Source organism: Aotus nancymaae, unplaced genomic scaffold (assembly GCF_030222135.1).
Source record: "Aotus nancymaae isolate 86718 unplaced genomic scaffold, 86718_ANA_hifiasm-v0.15.2.pri h1tg000007l, whole genome shotgun sequence".
Lineage (NCBI taxonomy): Eukaryota > Metazoa > Chordata > Mammalia > Primates > Aotidae > Aotus > Aotus nancymaae.
In genome coordinates this window covers 41,488,120-41,509,027 of record NW_026988418.1, presented here as the reverse complement: position 1 = coordinate 41,509,027, position 20,908 = coordinate 41,488,120, and the positions used below count along the sequence as shown (strand labels likewise).

At 36.9% G+C, this 20,908-nt stretch overlaps 1 protein-coding gene across 2 annotated transcripts in view; it reads right to left on the bottom strand.

Moving 5' to 3' along the window:
* Nucleotides 1-13,073: 13,073 nt before the first annotated feature.
* PTGFR (prostaglandin F receptor) overlaps nt 13,074-20,908 on the bottom strand; it is a 39,504-nt gene continuing 31,669 nt past the window's right edge. The window contains exon 2 of one of the 2 annotated variants that reach the window (XM_012442808.2): nt 13,074-17,028. In XM_012442808.2, the coding sequence (XP_012298231.1) occupies nt 16,747-17,028 (282 nt within the window). In that variant the 3' untranslated portion in view covers nt 13,074-16,746. The remainder of the gene's footprint in view (nt 17,029-20,908) is intronic. The other variant, XM_012442809.3, reaches the window with a different exon arrangement.

The following is a 20,908-nucleotide window of genomic DNA, read 5'->3' as shown; positions in this document are numbered from 1 at the left end:
CAGCTCCTGGATTTGTTTATTTTTTTTGTAGGGTTTTTCGTGTCTCTATCTCCTTCAATTCTGCTTTGATCTTAGTTATTTTTTGTCTTCTGCTAGGTTTTGAGTTTTTTTGATCTTGCTCCTCTAGCTCTTTCAATTTTGACGATACGGTGTCAATTTTAGATCTCTCCTTTCTTCTCATGTGGGCACTTATTGCTATATATTTTCCTCTAGAGACTGCTTTAAATGTGTCCCAGAGATTCTGGTATGTGGTGTCTTCATTCTCGTTGGTTTCGAAGAACGTCTTTATTTCTGCCTTCATTTCAGTGTTTATCCAGTCAACATTCAGGAGAAAGTTGTTCACTTTCCATGAAGCTGTGCAGTTCTGGGTTGGTTTCTGAATTCTGAGTTCTAACTTGATTGCACTGTGGTCTGAGAGACCGTTTGTTATGGTTTCTGTTCTTTTGCATTTGCTGAGGAGTGATTTACTTCCAATTATGTGGTCAATTTTAGAGTAGGTGTGATGTGGTGCTGAGAAGAATGTATATTCTATGGATTTGGGGTGGAGAGTTCTGTAAATGTCTATTAGGTTTGCTTGTTCCAGGTCTGAGTTCAAGTCCTGGATATCCTTAGTAATTTTCTGTCTCATTGATCTGTCTGATATTGACAATGGTGTGTTGAAGTCTCCCACTATTATTGTGTGGGAGTCTAAGTCTCTTTGTAAGTCTGTAAGAACTTGCCTTATGTATCTGGGTGCTCCTGTATTAGGTGCATATATATTTAGGATCGTTAGCTCTTCTTGTTGCATTGATCCTTTTACCATTATGTAATGTCCTTCTTTGTCTCTTTTGATCTTTGTTGCTTTAAAGTCTATTTTATCAGAGATGAGAATTGCAACTCCTGCTTTTTTTTGCTCTCCATTTGCTTGGTAAATCTTCCTCCATCCCTTTATTTTGAGCCTTTGTGTATCCTTGCATGCGAGATGGGTTTCCTGGATATAGCACACTGATGGGTTTTGGCTTTTTATCCAATTTGCCAGTCTGTGTCTTTTGATTGGGGCATTTAGTCCGTTTACATTTAGGGTTAATATTGTTACGTGTGAATTTGATCCTGTCATTTTGATACTAGGTGGCTGTTTTGCCCTTTGGTTGATGCAGATTCTTCATTGTGTTGATACTCTTTACCTTTTCATGTGTTTTTGGAGTGGTTGGTACTGGTTGTTCTTTTCTATGTGTAGTGCCTCCTTCAGGAGCTCTTGTAGAGCTGGTCTGGTGGTGAACTCTCTGAGTACTTGCTTGTTCACAAAGGATTTTATTTTTCTTTCACTTATGAAGCTTAGTTTGACTGGATATGAAATTCTGGGTTGAAAGTTCTTTTCCTTAAGGATGTTGAATATCAGCCCCCACTCTCTTCTGGCCTGTAGGGTTTCTGCTGAGAGATCTGCAGTGAGTCTGATGGGCTTCCCTTTGTGGGTAACCCGACCTTTCTCTCTGGCTGCCCTTAGTATTTTCTCCTTCATTTCAACCCTGGTGAATCTGATGATTATGTGCCTTGGGGTTGCTCTTCTAGAGGAATATCTTTGTGGTGTTCTCTGTATTTCCTGGGCTTGAATATTGTCCTGCCTTGCTAGGTTGGGGAAGTTTTCCTGGATAATATCCTGAAGAGTATTTTCCAGCTTGGATGCATTCTCTTCGTCACATTCAGGTATGCCTATCAAACGTAGATTAGGTCTTTTCACATAGTCCCATATTTCTTGTTGACTTTGTTCATTCCTTTTTACCCTGTTTTCTCTAATCTTGCCTTCTCGTTTTATTTCATTGAGTTGATCTTCGACCTCTGATATCCTTTCTTATGCTTGGTCAATTCGGCTGTTGAAACTTGTGCATGCTTCATGAAGTTCTCGTGTTGTGTTTTTCAGCTCCATCAATTCGCTCATATTCCTCTCTAAGTTGTCCATTCTCGTTAGCATTTCGTCAAGTCTTTTTTCAAGGTTCTTAGTTTCTTTGCATTGGGTTAGAACATGTTCCTTTAGCTCATGGAAGTTTCTTATTATCCACTTTCTGAAAGCTGGTTCTGTCATTTCATCACACTCATTCTCCATCCAGTCTTGTTCCCTTGCTGGTGAGGAGTTGTGATCCCTTGTAGGAGGAGAAGTGTTCTGGTTTTGGGTGTTTTCATCCTTTTTGTGCTAGTTTCTTCCCATCTTTGTGGATTTATCCACCTGTTGACTTTGTAGTTGTTGTCTTTCTGATTTTGGTAATTTTAAGTCTGCAGCAGCAGAACTCATAAACCCCCTATTCTTCCCCCCAGGTGTTCTGTCCCAGGGAGTTAGGGCTTTATGATTTTCCCCTGTGCGGTTGCTGTTTTCCCTGCCCACAAGGTGGCAGCCTAGTCACACTCAGCCTGCAGAGGCTTCACTAAGCTGCTGTGGGCTCCACCCAGCTTCCTTGTGATCTTCCCTGCAGTCCTGTTTATATGGGTGTAGTTAGAACTGCTTCCGCTATGGATGCCCCTCCTCTGCAGAGCTGGACCGTCCCAGGTTCAGTTGTGTTTGCAGTGGTGCTTTTTTTGCCTGGGAATCTCCTGGCTTCACTCCCTGTTTCAGGTCCCCTTGCCGGCTAAGAGGGGACACAGTCTCATCTGCTCTGCCTCCGGGGCCACTGCATTGGCTAAAGCCGTGGCTCTGAGATTCGTGGCGCTGGCCTGGCTCCCCATTTCATCTCCCTTTGCTGGCTTATAGGGGACTCAGACTCTCTCACTCTGTACAGTGAGCCGCTGCCCCAGGGCAGAGGCCCAGAGGCCACGCCGTTCAAACCAGCGGCGCTGGTGACCCGTGGGGCTCCTCTGCCTGTGAATCTCCTGGTCTGTGGGCAGAAAAATCCGTCTGGAAATACGGCGTCCACTCACCCTCTGTGCTTTCTCTCGGAGCTGCAATCCCAAGTTCCTTCTAACCAGCCATCTTGGATCCCGCAATCTTACACAGATTTTTTTACACTGTATACTAAAGCTTTACTGCAGTCATTTATCAGTTCTTGGAGCCTTTTGCTAGAGTCATTAGGGTTTTCTAGGTATAAAATCATATTATCTGTGAAGAAAGATAGTTTGACTTCTTCTTTTCCTGTATGGATGCCTTTTCTTTCTCTTGCCTGATTGCTCTGGCTAGGATTTCACAGTTACTTTTAAATAACATTAGACAAATGGAATTCTTAATAATGGTACTAGAGTCCAACCCTATGAATTAGGCTCTTTAATTATACCACCATATTGTAAATTTTTTTCATGGCAGCAGTGTAGCCTGGATCTTAAGAGGCTAATGTTTTAATCCTCTCTCTGGGATTTTAGCAAATAATTTCTTCAAGCTATAGTGTTTTTGTCTATTTAAAATGACATAATAATACAGTGATATAATAATACCACAGTAAGGATCAGATTAAATGATTATGAAGGTTACAAATCTATAAATTCCAGGCAAGAGAATCTTATTTTTATGGCTAATGAAGAGATGTAAACATGGTCAAATCCAGATGATCACAGAGTATAAACATAGTTATTGGTAAACACTTCTGATTATGATAGAAAAAGACTCAAAAATCTCAGAGAGGGGAGGATGATTCATAGACTAATTAGATTCTCCAGAAATAATCCACTAAAGACAAGATAATGAAGATCTTTGATTATCATGCTAAGTAGTTTGGATCTTATTCTGTAGGCAATGAAGAATAAAAACAATTCAAAAGCAGGTAAGTAAAACAGTCATAATTATGTTTTAGAAGGAAATTCAAAACTCAGTGGTAACCCTTACTGGAATGAAAAGGTAGGAAAAAAGAACCCAGACAGCTATACATCAATTAAAGCATGATGACACTTTGCCTGCAGTGCCCAATGCAATGAAGCAAAGTTATAAGCTCACATGTTGGGACTCAATAATCATCTACCATCTCGTAATTATTAGAGTAAAGGGCTTGTATCTATAAGTAAAAATGTGTCCTTAGGCAAGCAGAGGTCTAACCACAGGCTTTTTTTTTCAGATGGTGTTAATATTTTAAAGGTTGATAATGAAACTCTTACCTACTTGTAGAATTTACCCAGAATTACAATTGAAAGTCGAATTTCAGGTGGTGGTTATAATCTTGTAAAGAATTACTGGTAATACTTATGACTGTTAAATTATTTCCAAAGGCAATGTTGTAATATGATGACAGATCATCTTCTGTTCTTGAAATCTGTAGGTTCTTCTTCTGAGACTACAGACATTAAAAGTCTTCCCCTTATGTTTCCCCATACTTGTCCTCCTCCACAAATCAGGAATCTGGAAAGTTCCTAAACACATTTACAAGTGAGTGACACCACTGCCAGCCCACAGGCTAAGTGGTTGATGTTGCCTCACTAGGCCAGAATGAATTGCTGTCTTAATTCTGAATTGATTACAATCCATAGTAGAGTGTTCTGGTAAGGGTCAGCTGATTCAAAATATATTTATAATTTAGTTGGACATAAGCCATAAATCAGCTTAAATCAGTATAGGACTAGCAATCTACCTTCACGGCCATAGAAGATGAGCTAACAACATGATTAGGGAACACAGGAGGCAAAAGCCAGTTGATTCTACAGTGGGACTATATTACAGCCCAGAAGCACACCACCACATAATTCTAAGCTCCTTCGCACCTCTGGGCATTGGCATATGGGGTTCTTGTAAAACCTTTTCTGAATTTTACAAGTTTCTGATCAGTGTGATTAATAAGGGCTGGAAGAAGTGTGTCACAAGTCAGAAAAAGGGAAAGAGCCTCAGGAGCCACAGTTAGATTTTCTAGAGAATTCTACATCATGGAAAATTGTCGTTATTTCCTAAGACATCACTGAAAGCATCACTAAAGCACAATTTTAATATCTGCCTAACCACGATTTGGAAAGTAAATATGTAATACTTCTAATCTTAGCTTCTTTAATTCTCAGGACACTTTTTAGCTCTCTGTTTTATATTTTCTCTTGAGTAGCTCTGTGAAGAAATCACCAATCTTATAATACCCAAATCATAAAGTGATGACAAATGTCACAATCTTCAAAAAACTGTATAGTATTGCCATTTTCAACTTTTTGAATAGTTTAAGTTTTATGAATTAGGACACTTGGCATGGAGATTTCAGAACAATAACATTTAAAGTGAGTACTTTAAACATTTTAATCTGTGTTTATGTTTTATATTCTTTGTAAATCTCATAGTAGACAATGGCATATTCTTCTTAGGAAAGAGAGAAATTTTCCTGGATGGAACTATGTCTTGAAAAAGCATAGCCTGGATTTTACTTCTGTAGTAAGCTTTTCTGTTTTTTTCTTACCTTTGAAATACCATTTATTTGGAATTGCATAAAAGACTGTCTTTTTAATGTCTTTAGAATGGTGTTTTGTATTCAAGTATTTTTATTTGGTTTTGATTCACTTTTTCTCAACTGTCATTCTAATTATTTTGAATAAAATCCGTTATAATAATTTACTTGTACCAGAAGAAAAGGATTAGCATTATATTTTATTTGGAAAATAAATACTTAGTACACCCCTAGAGAGCCAACAACTTATTAAAGATTTATTTTACTAGAGTAGGAAATTATTTTAAGACCAACTGGACTCAAACAAGAGTGGAAAATACAAGGATCAAAGACGATTATAAACATTGAAAGTGTAAGAATGAAAATGTAAAATTAATCCAAATGACCTGGGACTTTTTCTTTAAAAAGAAGAAACGCTTTGGTTAGAATAATAAAACATAAGCAATATTCCCAGAGATGACTATGGGAATTTTCCCTGTCTCCAGGATAACAAAAATCCTTTTGAAACCAATAAGAGATTATAGACCAGCTAAACCTTAATTCACTTATGTCTGTTTTTTTTTTTAAATGTACATTTTTTACTGTCAATCGATATCTTCTCATGTTCTTCTGGCCCTTTTCTGCACAGCTTTTACATTTTTCAGTTCTAAATGGTTTTGTGTTGAGGCAAAAAGTACGATTTAGTAAACTAGTGATTGCCATTATTAAAATAGTGGAGCAACTTTGCATTGTCAAAAAGCTTCATGAGGCTGGACAAGGTAGTTCATGCCTATAATCCCAGCATTTGGGGAGGCCAAGGTGGGAGGATTGCTTGAGCCCAGGAAACCATCTTAGGCAATACAGTGAGAGTACTGTTTCTACAAAAAATAAAAAATAACTTTTTAAAAAATTAGCTAGGCCTGGTGGTGTGCACCTGTAGTCCCAGCTGCTCAAGATGTTGAGGTGGGAAATGGCTTGAGGTCTGGACGTTGAGGCTGCAGTGAGCTGTGATTGTGCCACTGCACTCCAGCCTGGGCAACAGAGTGAGACCCTGTCTCAAAAAAAAAAAAAAAAAAGCTTCGTAGTTTTTTATATAGTTCACATATAAAGCTGCTTATATAGCTATATGCCATGAGGCTTAGCCTAGGTGATTTGGCCAGTGGCTCTCAATGTCTGTTCCTAAGATTAGCATTGCCTGGGGCCTTGTTAGAAATGTAAATTATCTAGCCTTACCCTAGACCAACTGAATTAAGTCACTAATGTGGGGGCCCAACCATATGATTTAGAAAATACTCCATATAAAAAGGATGCATGCTAATGTTTGAGAACAATATGATTATCTGTAGGGCCAATAAACCCAAGTTAACAGGCTCAATACCTGTGTGGACCAGTTAGCATAGCTTTATCTCACCATCATTAACTATACTTTTGTTACAGACTGAATTGTGTCCAGCCAAAATTTATATGTTGAAGTTCTAATCCCAAATCCTCCAAAATCACTGTTTTTGGAAGTAGGATCTTTATAGAGATACTTAAGGGTAAACAAAGTCACTAGACTGGACCCTAATTGAGTGACTGGTGTCCTTGTAAGAAGAGGAAATCAAGACATAGACACACACATAGAAGAAAGACCATATAAAGTCATGAGGATAAGATAATCATATACAAGACAAAGAGACAGACCTCCAAAGAAACCAAACCTGCCCACACTTTGGTTTCTAGCCTCCAGAATTGTAAGGAAATTAAATTTCTGTTGTTCTAATCCACCCAGTCAGCATACTTTGCTATAGCATCCCTGGCAACCCAATACAGCTCCTAACTACCCCACTTAGCCACCTGGAAACTCAATGCTGTTACTCACAGCAAACATCTGGCAAAAAGGGAAAATGATATCACATAAAATTATGTTCTTTACTAGAAAAACCTGTAATAGATCTTAAGTTCAATATTGAATATTAATAGTAGTATTTTTATTATTTTATGGTCTTAGTAGTGTTTCCCAGAATGAGTAAATAACAGAGGCCAGATGAGATAAATTTAGTATTTCAAAAAGACTAACAGAAACTTACTTCATATGGTTTGGATTTGTGTCCCCACCCAAATCTTATGTTGAAATTAATCCCCAATGTTGGAGGAGGAGCTTGATGAGAGGTGATTGGATCTTGGGGCAGATTTCCTCCTTGCTGTTCTCATGATAGTGAGTTCTCATGAACTCTGGTTGTTTAAAAGTGTGTAGCACATCCCACTTCTTTTTCTTCCTCCTGCAGCAGCCACGTAGGGCATGCCTGCTTCAGTTTCACCATGAATGTAAGTTTCCTGAGGCCTCCCTAGCCATGCTTTCCACATAGCCTGTGAAACTGTGAGCCAATAAAACCTCTTTTCTTTATAAATTGCCTAGTCTCCAGTTGTTCTTTATAGCAATGTGAGAATGGACTAATACACTACCTAAAGTAAGATTTCAAGAATGTAACTTAAAAACTGTTGGGATGTCTATTGGCTATGCATTTAGGGGAAAACAATATTTCTACCTCACATGAGACACGAAAAAATTAAATCCATAAAATCTAGAAAATCTAAAGATAAAACAAAATTCTACTTATAGAAAATGACAAAGGGGATATAGTCATAATGTTTGAAGAGATAAATGTTTTATAAACAAGAAATAAATCAAAGAATCTACAAAATATAAGTCTCCCTTAAAACTTTGTAAAAGTTTTTAAAACTCTTATAACGAAAAAAAAGAACACCCTCACTGCAGAATAAAATAGCATCCTGGAAGAAAAAATTGTAACATATACTGTATTCATTCGTTTTCACACTGCTGATAAAGACATACCTGAGACTGAGCAATTTACAAAAGAAAGAGGCTTATTGGAATTACAGTTCCACATGGCTGGGGAGGCCTCACAATCATGATGGAAGGCAAGGAGGAGCAAATTACATCTTATGTGGATGGCAGCAGGCAAAGAGAGCTTGTGCCGGGAAACTCATTTTTAAAACCATCAGATCTCCTGAGACCTGTTCACTACCATGAGAACAGCATGGGAAAGACCTGCCCCATGATTCAATCACCTCCCACTGGGTCCCTCCTACAACATGTGGGAATTCAGGATGAGATTTGGGTGGGGACACAGCCAAACCATATCATATATAAAAAATAAAAGGTCAATATCCTTAATATACACAGTCTTCCTGCAAGTAAAAAATATATATATTAAAAATGGAACAAAGTCAAGAACAGGAAATTCACAGAAGTGGTGTAAATGACTAACCATTGTATGAAAAGATGCTCAACTTCATTAGCAATGGAAAACACAAGTAACATAAAGTATGGTTTAAATATTACTTAATTTTACCCAATTAAACTGGTAAAAATAGAAAGATTGTTAAAATACACCATGGATGATATCAAGAATCAAACATTTTCTCTTAGAAGAGAATGGGAGTACACAATACATATTTTATCAGTACATATCAACATTGAAAATGAATATGTCTAATCTGGTGATTCTGCAAATTGCAAAGATAGAAATATAAGAACATATATATTGAAATAGCATTATTTGACAGAGGGAGCCAGGCACAGTGGCTCACATCTGCAATCCCAGCACTTTGGGAGGCAGGCAGATCACCTGAGTTCAGGAATTTAAGATCAGCTTGGCCAACATGGTGAAACTCCGTCTCTACTAAAAATAAAAAATAAAAAATAAAAATAGTGGGCATGGTGGTGGGCACCTGTAATCTTAGCTACTTGGGAAGCTAAGGCAGGAGAATCACTTGAACCTGGGAGACAGAGGTTGCAGTGAGGCAAGATCATGCCATTGCACTCCAGCCTGGGTGACAGAGCGAGACTCCATCTCAAAAAAAAAAAAGAAAGAAAGAAAGAAGGAAATAACTGGAAACAAAAACGATTCTCCATCAGTAGGAAAACTGCTATTTAAATTATAATACATTCATTTTATGGTTTGGCTGTGTCCCCACCCAAATCTCATCTTGAATTGTAACTCCCACAGTTCCCATGTGTTCTGGGAGGAACTGGGTGGCAAGTGATTGAATTATGGGAGCAGGTTTTTCTGTCCTGTTCTCAGGATAGTGAATGAGTCTCTCCAGATCTGATGGTTTTAAAAATGGCAGTTTCCCTGCACAAGCTCTCTTTGCCTGCTGTCATCCATGTAAGACATGACTTGTTCCTCCTTGCCTTCCTCCGTGATTGTGAGGCTCCCTAGCCATGTGGAACTGTATCACTTTCTAAAACTAAAATTAAAAAACTATAATCTAGTACAAGATTGCCTCATTTAATATAGAAGTTAGCACTACAACAACACAATGCATTTTGTTAATTTGGGGTTTTACAAATCAGGCATTAAAAATAATTCAAATAAAGTTAAATATGAAACACTGACCATCCTGGTCAACATAGTGAAACCCCATCTCTACTAAAAATACAAAAAATTAGCTGGGCACGGTGGCGCGTGCCTGTAATCCCAGCTACTCAGGAGACTGAGGCAGGAGAATTGCCTGAACCCAGGAGATGGAGGTTGCGGTGAGCCGAGTTCGCGCCATTGCACTCCAGCCTGGGTAACAAGAGCGAAACTCCATCTCAAAAAAAAAAAAAAAAAAGGAAAAAAGAAAACACTAAGACTGAGTTTAGATCCTTGTTAAAATTTAAAGTGCACTTCAAATTTAAGATATATTTCCTTCAGATTTCAATAATCCTGCCTCTTCTTTATTATAAGATAAATATAAAGTGAAATGTTTATGATTTTCTCATAAACACTCTAGATTGTTTACTGAAAATATACTTTAGCAAATATGAGACTGACAGCATAAAAACTTTCAAACTACTTTCTCATAATCACGTATCATATCTTCATCATATTGCTTTAAGTTGACATTTATGCAGGGCAGAAAGACAGCTCTGCCAAAAATTCTGTGCCATAACTTTCAGTCGGAGCTTAGAACAGAACATTTGGTTTATATGAACCTACATCTCAAGATTGCTAAGATTTAATTTTACCAAGCTTCTGACTTACTTCATGTACTGCCATGTTTGAGTTCAAAAGGAAGGCACTGTTCCCACTTGGAGAAAACAAAAGAAAAGAAATGTACAGTTTTATCTTGTTCCAGTGCAATTATACTTCAAGTTTTCCAATAATTTGATAGAACTCAGTGAATTACCTTTATATCAAGGTAAATACATGCTATTATAAAGAAATTAAAAGTGCAAAGGCAAAATACTTATAGTCATTCTCATTTATTAGAAAAACAACAATTTCAGATAATACTGCAACAATGCTTGGTATTGTAGAGAAATGCTTCAATTGCTTGATATTTAAGAACCAAGATTTCCTTCTTTCAATTATATAGTGCTTTTAATGATCTAAAATTTCTTTTAGTTATAAACAGCATATGTGGCCTTTATTCTACCTTATCTTTACAGATTATAAGACCATGTTTGTCAGTACTTACAGAGTGTGTCCTAAATGTCTTTGTGCCACGATATTCCTAAATTTTAAAAACAAATTTTAAAAATGGTTCCTATTTAAATGCTATTAGGAAGACAAGAATGAAAATTTCTTTTACCTAAAGTGGCAATCATTAGTGTTGTCTATAAATTCATTTCAGTTTTCTTCCTAACGTATCATAGTATTGCACTTAACTGCCCCCTTGGAAGTCAGTAAAGCCACATTATTTATGTTAGCTGGAGAAGTGCCTGCAAATGTGTTTTGCCTCCAGATAGAAGTTCTAACAGCCTCTGTGTAATTCACCATGCTCTGTTTTTTTCTCCCTGTAGCATGAGGAACAGTCCCATATAATGGTGGCTGTTTTGTCACCTGAGTTCTCTGAGTGATTATAGCAACAGAGCTCCCCTTCCAAGTGGGCAGGAGCTGTAGGTGAGATACAAACCTTTGTGGAGTTTATGGTGCTGTAATTTTGAGGTTGTTTGCTATCACAAACATATGTAGGCTTTTCTGAATGACATACCTAGACCAGGAGGTTTTAGAAATAATCAGATTTCTTTTTTTTTCTTTTTTTTTTTAAGATAGAGTCTCGCTCTCTCCCCAGACTGGAGTGCAGTGGCATGATCTCAGCTCACTGCAACCTCCACCTTCCAGGTTCAAGCGATTCTCCTGCCTCAGCCTCCCAAGTAGATGAGACTACAGGTGCATGCCACCATGCCCAGCTAATTTTTAAATTTTTAGTAGAGATGGGGTTTCACCATGTTGGTCAGGACGGTCTCAATCTCTTGACTTTGTGATCCACCTGCCTCGGCCTCCAAAAGTGCTGGGATTAGTGATGTGAACCACCATGCCTAGCCAATAATCAGATTTCTATCTAAATTATGATTTGCCTAGGTAAGTGGAGACACAGGTAAAAAAGAGGGGATGTCACAGAAGAGTGGGCAGGGTGGGATGGCAAAAGGTAATAATGGAAAACAAGTTGAAATTCTTCCCATCTAGTAGCAGATAAAATGGGAGTTATCAATGTGCAGAAAGCAGAAACTGGACCCCTTCCCATCACCTTACACTAAAATCAACTCCAGATGTATAAAGATTTAAACATAAAACTTGACACCATAAAAACTCTAGAAGAAAACCTAGGCAAAACCATCCAGGACATAGGCATAGGCAAGGACTTCATGACTAAAACACCAAAAGCAATGACAACAAAAGCCAAGATAGACAAATGCGATCTAATTAAACTTCAGAGCTTCTGTACAGCAAAAGAAACAATCATTAGAGCAAACTGACAACCAACAGAATGGGAAAAAATATTTGCAGTCTACCCATCTGACAAAGGGCTAATATCCAGAATCTACAAAGGACTAAAACAGATATACAAGAAAAAATCAAACCCACTCAAAAGTAGGCAAAGGACATGAACAGACACTTTACAAAAGAAGACATCTATGAGGCCAACAAACATATGAAAAAATGTTTATCATCACTGGTCATTAGAGAAATGCAAATAAAAACCACATTGAGGTATCATCTCATGCCGGTTAGAATGGCGATCATTAAAAAACGTGGAGACAACAGATGCTGGAGAAGATGTAGAGAAATAGGAACACTTTTACACTGTTGGTGGGAGTGTAAATTAGTTCAACCATTGTGGAAGACAGTGTGGTGATTTCTCAAGGATCTAAAAATAGAAATTCCATTTGACCCAGCAATCCCATTACTGAGTATATACCCAAAGGACTATAAATCGTTCTATTATAAAGATACATGCACACATATGTTCATTGCAGCCCTGTGTACAATAGCAAAGACCTGGAACCAACCCAAATGCCCATCAATGATAGACTGGACAAAGAAAATGTGGCACATATACACCATGGAATACTACACAGCCATAAAAAATGATGAGTTCATGTCCTTTGTAGGGACTTAGATGAATCTGGAAACCATCATTCTCAACAAACTGACACAAGAACAGAAAACCAAACACTGCATGTTCTCACTCATAGGTGGGTGTTGAACAATGAGAACACGTGGACTCAGAGAGAAGAGCATCACACACTGAGGGTCGTGGTGGGGGGCTAGAGGAGGGACAGTGGGGTGGGAGAGGGTGAGGAGGGCTAACATGGGGAGAAATGCCAGATATAGATGAAGGGGGAGTAGAGGCAGCAAACCACTTGGTTATGTATGCACCTATGCAACGACCCTGCATGACCTGCACATGTACCCCAGAACCTAAAGTAAAATTAAAAAATAAATAAATAATGGGAGTTTAGGTTCGAGAGTATCAAGTATTATATGGCCCTCCTAAAATAATCACTCTTGATAAACATTAGTCCAACTTTATTGTAAAATTACTTGTTTGAAGTTTTAAGCTAGTCAAAGCACTGAAATTACATGAGTTGCAAAGCAAAGCAAACAACAAAATATACATATCACTATTTAATCTCTATACAATCCAACAAGTCTGAAGAGCACAATATACATTTATTCACATAACAAAGAAAAACGGATTTCATCTACTGTTAAAATGTGTCAGTAACAAGTTGAAGTCCAACATTATTTACCAGGTGGTAAAATCTTGACTCCTAGATTAAGAAGTAATAAAATGTATATTCTGACCCTAAACAGTTATTTTCTTTGGAGAAATCATGGCATACAGGTGAAGCTAGCAACAGTTTTCACAAAAAGTTCACTGTGTATTTAACAAGTCCTCTTATTTGGGTTCTAAATTCAGAGTAGGTGCAAAACAAATGCAGACTTCTCAAGTCCAGAAGTGTGCAAACAAGACCATTTATCACATAACACAAATATATCTACATATGTGTGTATTAACTTACAGGTATTTTTCACTTTAGCTATGTATATAATTAGAAGCAACTTTCTGCCTCTAGAAAAAAAAATTAAGGGCCCATTTCTATCACCCTAGTTAAACCCATCAGTAAAAGGTCTGATATCTAGATGTACCCAGAGCTAACTGTGAATTAGCATTATCCATCTTTGTATTCATAGTCAGAAAAAACTATGTGTGATGTTTTCGCTTTGGTCTCATCTTTAAAAAAAAAAAATCACTAGGACTTGTAAAAATCCTGACATGTTTACGTTATTTGCCCAGAATAATAAAATTACCCAGAAATCATGTTTAAATAGTATGTAAAGTTGTTTGGATAATGCCTTACCCAGTTCAAAGGGAAATTCAGTTACTCTGAAGATTAGTTATGAATTTTGAAATAGAGCCAAAAACACTCAAATTGGTAAATTTATTGAAAGTATTTGTACTATTTATTTTACTATTTATTTCCAGAAACCTGAACAAATATAATTCTATTTTGAACATTTGTATGAAAGTTATTGGTAGATGTTCCAGTCTATTATTCATCATACAGTAAATTGCCAACCTACATGCAACATATCTAATAACAAATAAAAGTCTGAAGTCAGATATGCACAGTGTTGCATTTTTTTATTTAATTTTGTTTTCCTCAGAAGAAAAACTTAAAATGATGAACACACACGTGCGTTTTTTCTTTTCAATTTTTGATGTCTACTTCTTGGGTTTAACATCATTTTTAAGACCAATTTGGTTGCCCAAACCTATGCTCAGATAACATAGATAATCCTCCTAGGATATGCACACTCCTCTCTCACTCCTCAAAGTCTTGCACACTCATATATTCTCACACACGGTCATGTTGCAAGATCTCCTCAAGGCAGTGAACATGGCCAGGGTGACATCATGGCAATACAGCAAGAATTCTGCCATTTATTTAGAAGCCTCAAGGAGAAGGGGCCTGGAGCCCCTGAATGAGAGTTTCCTCTCCATGCCTCTCCCCAGTCCAAATACACAGAAATATTCACTGAAGCATTGTACCTAGCATGATGAGGAAGGATAGAAAATGATTCCTTACGTCTCTGTTCACATGACGTCAATACTCTTATGTAATTGTATGAAATAAATATCTCCTCTGAAAGCAAACCATCTGAAAGGTCTTCTGGGCTTTAAGATTTCTCGAAACAAATGACAGCATTTATGTAATGTAATAACAGTCACTAATTACAGCAGCTTTTTTAAAAGTGTATGTGCTATAGAAATATATATCACACACATATTCACACATGTATATACATACATCCACTCATATATACCACCATAACCCATAACCATCAGTTTAAATTAAAACTGCACAATACTTTGAGATTCTGTGTTTATTTTACACCAAGGAACTCTTGTCTGTAATTCAACCTGGAAAGTATTTCTCAAGCATCTACTATATGCTCTATAAATGAGAATAATCTAAATTCATTTTATTAATTATTTACTGGCCTTAAGAATATCATGTGCCAATATGTTTGTGTTTCTCTTCTTTAAACTTACTGAAAAATTATTGCCTTTAGATCTTCAGTGAGGTTATTTGCCTAATTCATTTTAATTTACTGATGAGAATTTACCAAAACTCACTAAAAGTTAACAATGACTTCCAATGTAAATGACCAATCAAAAGCAGATATTTATGAGTGTAATAATTTAAGTCTCATTGAATTACACAGATTTCCTAGAGAATCTGAAATCAGCCTAACAGGGAGGAATAATTTTTAAATGGATCCAAGTCAATTAAAGCGAAGAACTCTTATACAGAAATGAATTTCCCTATTATAAAGCAGGACTACCTACCCTAATTTCTGATAGACTTAGGACAATTTGAAAGAGTATTGAAATTCTTTTGGTTGAATTATACAAACAAGCAAAGAAAAAGTCTCTCAATTATTATTGGAAAATTTGGGGAGAGATTATTATCTCTTGATCTCCTGGTTAATCATTATAATAATCCCCAAATGCTTGGCAAATTGCCAATCTTCCCCTCTTGGTACTGGTAGCACAGGCTTTGGAATATGCTGTCTTACAAATTTAATCCACCTACTATCAACAGAATTTTCTTTTGATAAAAAGAAAAGAGTCTCACTCTGTCACCCAGGCAGGAGTGCAGTGGTGCAGTCTCAGCTCACTGCAACCTCCACCTCCTAGATTCAGGCAATTCTCCTGCCTCAGCCTCTGTGTATATACATGTGTAAAGAAGAAACACACTAGCTGCAGATAGTCTTTAAATATTATATATTGATTATGTTTCTTTTGTTCTCTGACACAAATAATGGCTCAAGGTAAAGCACCTTTTGCCAATGTTCTTTGCACCTATCACTGGCACATAGCTTCTGTTTGTATTATGCATGATAGACTTTTGAAACTGCTGTTATGCAAGTTACCCATCTATGTGCTGAGATAGAGCCTTTGTTTCTCTAAAAATTATTTATTTATTTATTTTTACAGGAAAAAATGATTATTTGAAAATTGCTATCTATGACATCAAGAAAAACACTTTCAACAATCTACCTTCATAGTAATAAATGTAAGCCGTCGTATTTGGCAAATATGACAAGAATGAGCCCATTCTAGACAGGATTGCAAGGTCAGACAACCTGTCAGCCAGACCTGGAATATGCAGAGGTTGTTATAATAAACCGTTGTGAATTCCAGGTGTCTATGCATGTATTAACTGAGGCTACATAATGAGAGGCAAAATAGGCCAAATCAAAAAGTGAGGCCTAGTTTATAAGGAATAGCTACGGAGTGGTAATCTCAAAATAACCATTTCACTGTGCAGGCTGCATTAAGATGTTCTCTGGCAAACAGGCCAAGTAAAGGCATTAGACCTCAACAGATGATTCACTCAAAGCATAAATTAGACAGATAAGCTCAAATTGCTTTCAGTGTGACTCCCATGGCAGCATTTCATTGTGTCTACCTCCCATTGGCAAAAACAAGTGAAAAATGTACAATTGTACCGTTTGACAAATTTCAAAACATGAATCTGACAAAAGTATCTTCAAACTATATGATGAGTTCTGAATTTTCCAGTTAGTCTGTGGGTATTTAAGTAACTGAAATATTTCCAAACATTTCTTAATTTTGTTCTAGCCCTACACTGACTTACTGTCCTATTAAACTAGATGCTTACTGATTTCTCTGTAATTGGTGACTCAGAAATAGCAGCAACCTTTAAGGAATTTTTAATGGAGCTAAGCTCCCAAATATGTAAGCTGATGACATGCACTCCACAACAGCGACTGGCAAGCTTGTAGAGATTCTTAAGGACAGCCTTCCGTAGAAGAATGTATACCCAAGGATCTAAGATTTGATTCCATGTTGCCATCCGAAGAGCAAACAGTGTTGTTTCACAGGTTTCCAGAGAATGATTTCCATTTATTCCGATGTTGGCCATTGTCACCTAGAAAAGAAGAAATCAGGGTAATTAGTTGATATAGCCTTTTTTTCAATTCTATAATTTTTAAAAATTAACTAGCGAGGCTAGATGACATTCATTTCACTTTCCACAAAGTGATGCTATTGTGCACAATACTGACAGAAAGAAATGAATGATAGCAGAAACACTGATGTAGACATTTGAATCATTTGAATTCAAATTGACATTAGAACTACAAAAATGGTAACTTCTATAGTAAGTCAAATATGCATAAAGAGAATCACCTAAGGGAGAGCAAACATTGATATCAGTAATTGATCTTCTCATACTTCTGAGAACAGTAAATGCAAAGTCAACACAAATTTATTTCAGAGAAGTATTTTTAAATAAATAAATTATAGATAAGCTAACAAATAGTTTTAAGAAATGAATTTAGAGCACCTGATACTAATTTGAAAATGGTATGTGACAAATGTTACTTTTAGATTTTCTGCTTGGTAAATACAAGGATACCACTCTCTTTAATTTTAAATTCTCTTTTCTACGTCTCTTAACCCTAGCCTTAACTTGGCTAAAACATTCCAAAAAGTATGCAGTGGAATTTTCTAAGGACTTTGAGGAAAGGAGTTCCTCTGTAAACTACCATTCTGACTTAACAGTAGCAATGTATTCTGTGGTTTCATGTGTCCATTTCCTGACCACCATGATTTTGAATAGATCATTTCATGGAATCAGTTCTATAAATTGTCCCAGCTACATGTTAGAACTAAGCAAATCACTGATCCCAGCTTTGACTTCCAAACAAACAGTTGTGGAACAAATAAGGTGGCTTTGAAAACATCTTGGATATACAAATAAATTAATTAATTAATTAAAGGTAAAACTGAAAAGTGAGACTTGGACCATTGTGCCACCATTAAAAGATGATATTACAAAGCCCAAAACACAAATAAAAAGAAAATCAAGACCCATTACTAGAAAGAAACATCTTAATTTGGCCTGATGATACCAATGGTTGAAGAATACATGTTCATTATCAAAACCTTCATTGTCTACACAACGAAGTACAAACTCCTCAGCTAGCTCCTTGATGATGCTTCTGAAGTCTACTTCTATAATCTCACCTCCCCTGCAAACCACTATGATACAATCACTGTGAAGGCCTCATCTTTCTCAGATGCACCATGCCCTTCTGAGCTTTTGTTTGTGTAACTCCTTTGTTTTGAGTTACATGGCACATTGCTTCTCTGACTCTCCTCTCTCCCCTACAAACAGCAGTGTGGTCACCAGATGTGGAAAGGCATTGAGTCCTCTTCTAAGGAAGCCCAGCACCCAGGCTTCTCTCTAGAACACTAGGGCACCGCCCAAGCACTCATCATTACTCTCTATCCCCACCTTTAACCCCCAACCCCAGCCTTGGAAAAAGGTTACTCCATAGCCTGGCTTCGGAGAAGCACTAATCATTTAGCTACCAATAAAGATGTAGGGAGAGTATGTCTGTAAAAGAAATACATTTATCATTAGTATATTATTAATAAGGAATACATTTATCATTATATTATTAATAATAAATACGTTCATTATAATAACAATTCAGGACCACCTAAGTGTCCAACAAAAGATAAATTTTGTTAATTTCACATAATTGAGATAAATGCAAACTTTAATGTTTGTGATTCAGTGTTAACTTTTTAAAAAGCAAGTTGCCAAACTGTATTGATTATGTGGTTCCATTTTTTTAAAAACCCAAATATGTAATTTTGTGCATAGAAAAAAGCCTGGAGTGTATGTCATTGTTTTCACTGGTTAACTCTAGACAGCAGAACCACAGAGACTTTTTATTTCCTCATTTTCTTTGTCTCCAATTCACTAAGTTTTTAGATAGAGCATGCATTGCTTTTATAAATTATGTGTTTTTCTAAGAAATTTGTGGAAATATACTATTTTACTAAAGAATCAAAACGAATGTGGATTATTTAGATACATCTACATGGATGTGAGTAGGGCAGCACTGAATTTACCACAGAATTGCCTGGAAAACTAAAGCCCTCATAACGCTGGCAAGAGACGTGTGGGAGCTGGGGTCAGAACAAGGATGTCTGCCAGCTGGTTCGACAAAAGCAGTCAGAAGCCATTTTCTCTGGTGTCTGGCAACAGTCTCCTGACAAGCCTTGAGAACATTGTTCTCTGTCTAGCCCACCTTCACTTTTATTCCAGACACCTATGTACACAGTCTTATCATACACACAGTCTTTTTCATACATAGCTCTTAGTTTCTAAGAGCTATCCAGTAAATGGAGCTAAAGGAATATAGGTTATTTTCTAAAATCTCTTCCTGTGAACCTTGACACATTACAGTTGTATACATTTGTTAATGATTAGAATTCTGAGAAGCAGACAGGACAAAGTATTTGAATAGTCTATGAAAAAAATTAATTCACCTGATAACTGTAAAACACTGGACACTCAGAGAAGAGAAATAATAGGATCAAAGAAGCATAGAGGAAGGAGAGGATATGTTCATTTCCAGGTTGCAAAGAACAAAGTAGAGAGGTAATACAATGAATCTCCATTCATTTGGGCCACTAAAACAATTCTATCAACTGTTAAGGTAACCAGAGTTAATAAATCTTTCAGGCTACTTTACTCATAGATAACAGAGCCCAGGTTTGCTAAGGTTTTATTCTGGATGCTCTCACCTCCTCTCTTCTCATTTCTGTACATCTATTGGCCAGAGTCAGGACTCTGTGGCTGTTTACTGTTGAAAGCAATGGTAAATTCGATAATTGTGCTTCTGTTCCTCTGCATTTTCAAAAAAGTAAATCAATCTAGCAGCAGGTAGTTTTGAGTGTCTACTGTATCCAGGCATTGTGCTAGACGGCGCTACCACCAAGACCCAAGTTAATGTGAGTAAAACAGAAATGTAACTGGAGGGATTCTGAGGACAGAGTGAAACAAAATGGGCTCCATTTACTATGCACACACAGGATTGTCTACATCACCTCTCATGAGAAGACAGAATCACAAATCTAACAGGGTGCAGGAAAATGTCATCTAGTCCAGTCTTCTATACAAAGCAGAAATTACTTAGGGATGTCATTAAGTATGTGGGAAGAAAGACTCAGCACTACTCAGGAAAGAATCTTTTCCATTTGAGTTGTATGAGTTGTTGAATGTTTTCAGGAGCTAAAATTTACAGGAACTAAAATTTTCAGAAGCTAAAATTTACTCAACATATCCTAATTTTGTTTTCTAGAGCATCATGTGATAATCAGTCCATTTACAAGATGTCAACTTTTCACATATAAATGGTCTGCAAACCCCTACCTCTTATACTCTAGTTTCTCAATCTTTCTTTAAGAAAATACACTGGACAGAAATAAACTAACTCTATAAATTGCCCGATAACTACAAAGCTCAATGGAGCATCATTTCCTGCGATTTGGACAAACGACAATCTGTGCCTCCAGGACTACATTAGCTACTTTCTCCTTTGCATATTCCCTTGTGAACTGATCCGAGTTCATAGTACATTATAAGAAATAATCCTCTCACTTAATAATTTTACTCAGTGAATACATAGAGTAAGACAACCTTCACTTTTCCCTGCTTATTTTTCAAATTATTCAAATGCTTAGAAAATATGGATTTATAAATATTTATACATACATATGCAGAGTTACAGTGACATATCCATGACTCGATATTAATGAATTTGCTAGCCAGGTGTGGTGGCACATGCCTGTAATCCCAGCTACTCAAGAGGCTGAGGCACGAGAATCGCTTGAACCCGGGAGGCGGAGGTTGCAGTGAGCTGAGATCACACCACTGTACTCCAGCCTGGGTAACACAGTGAGACTCTGTCTCAAAAAAAAAAAATTATATATATATATATATACATATA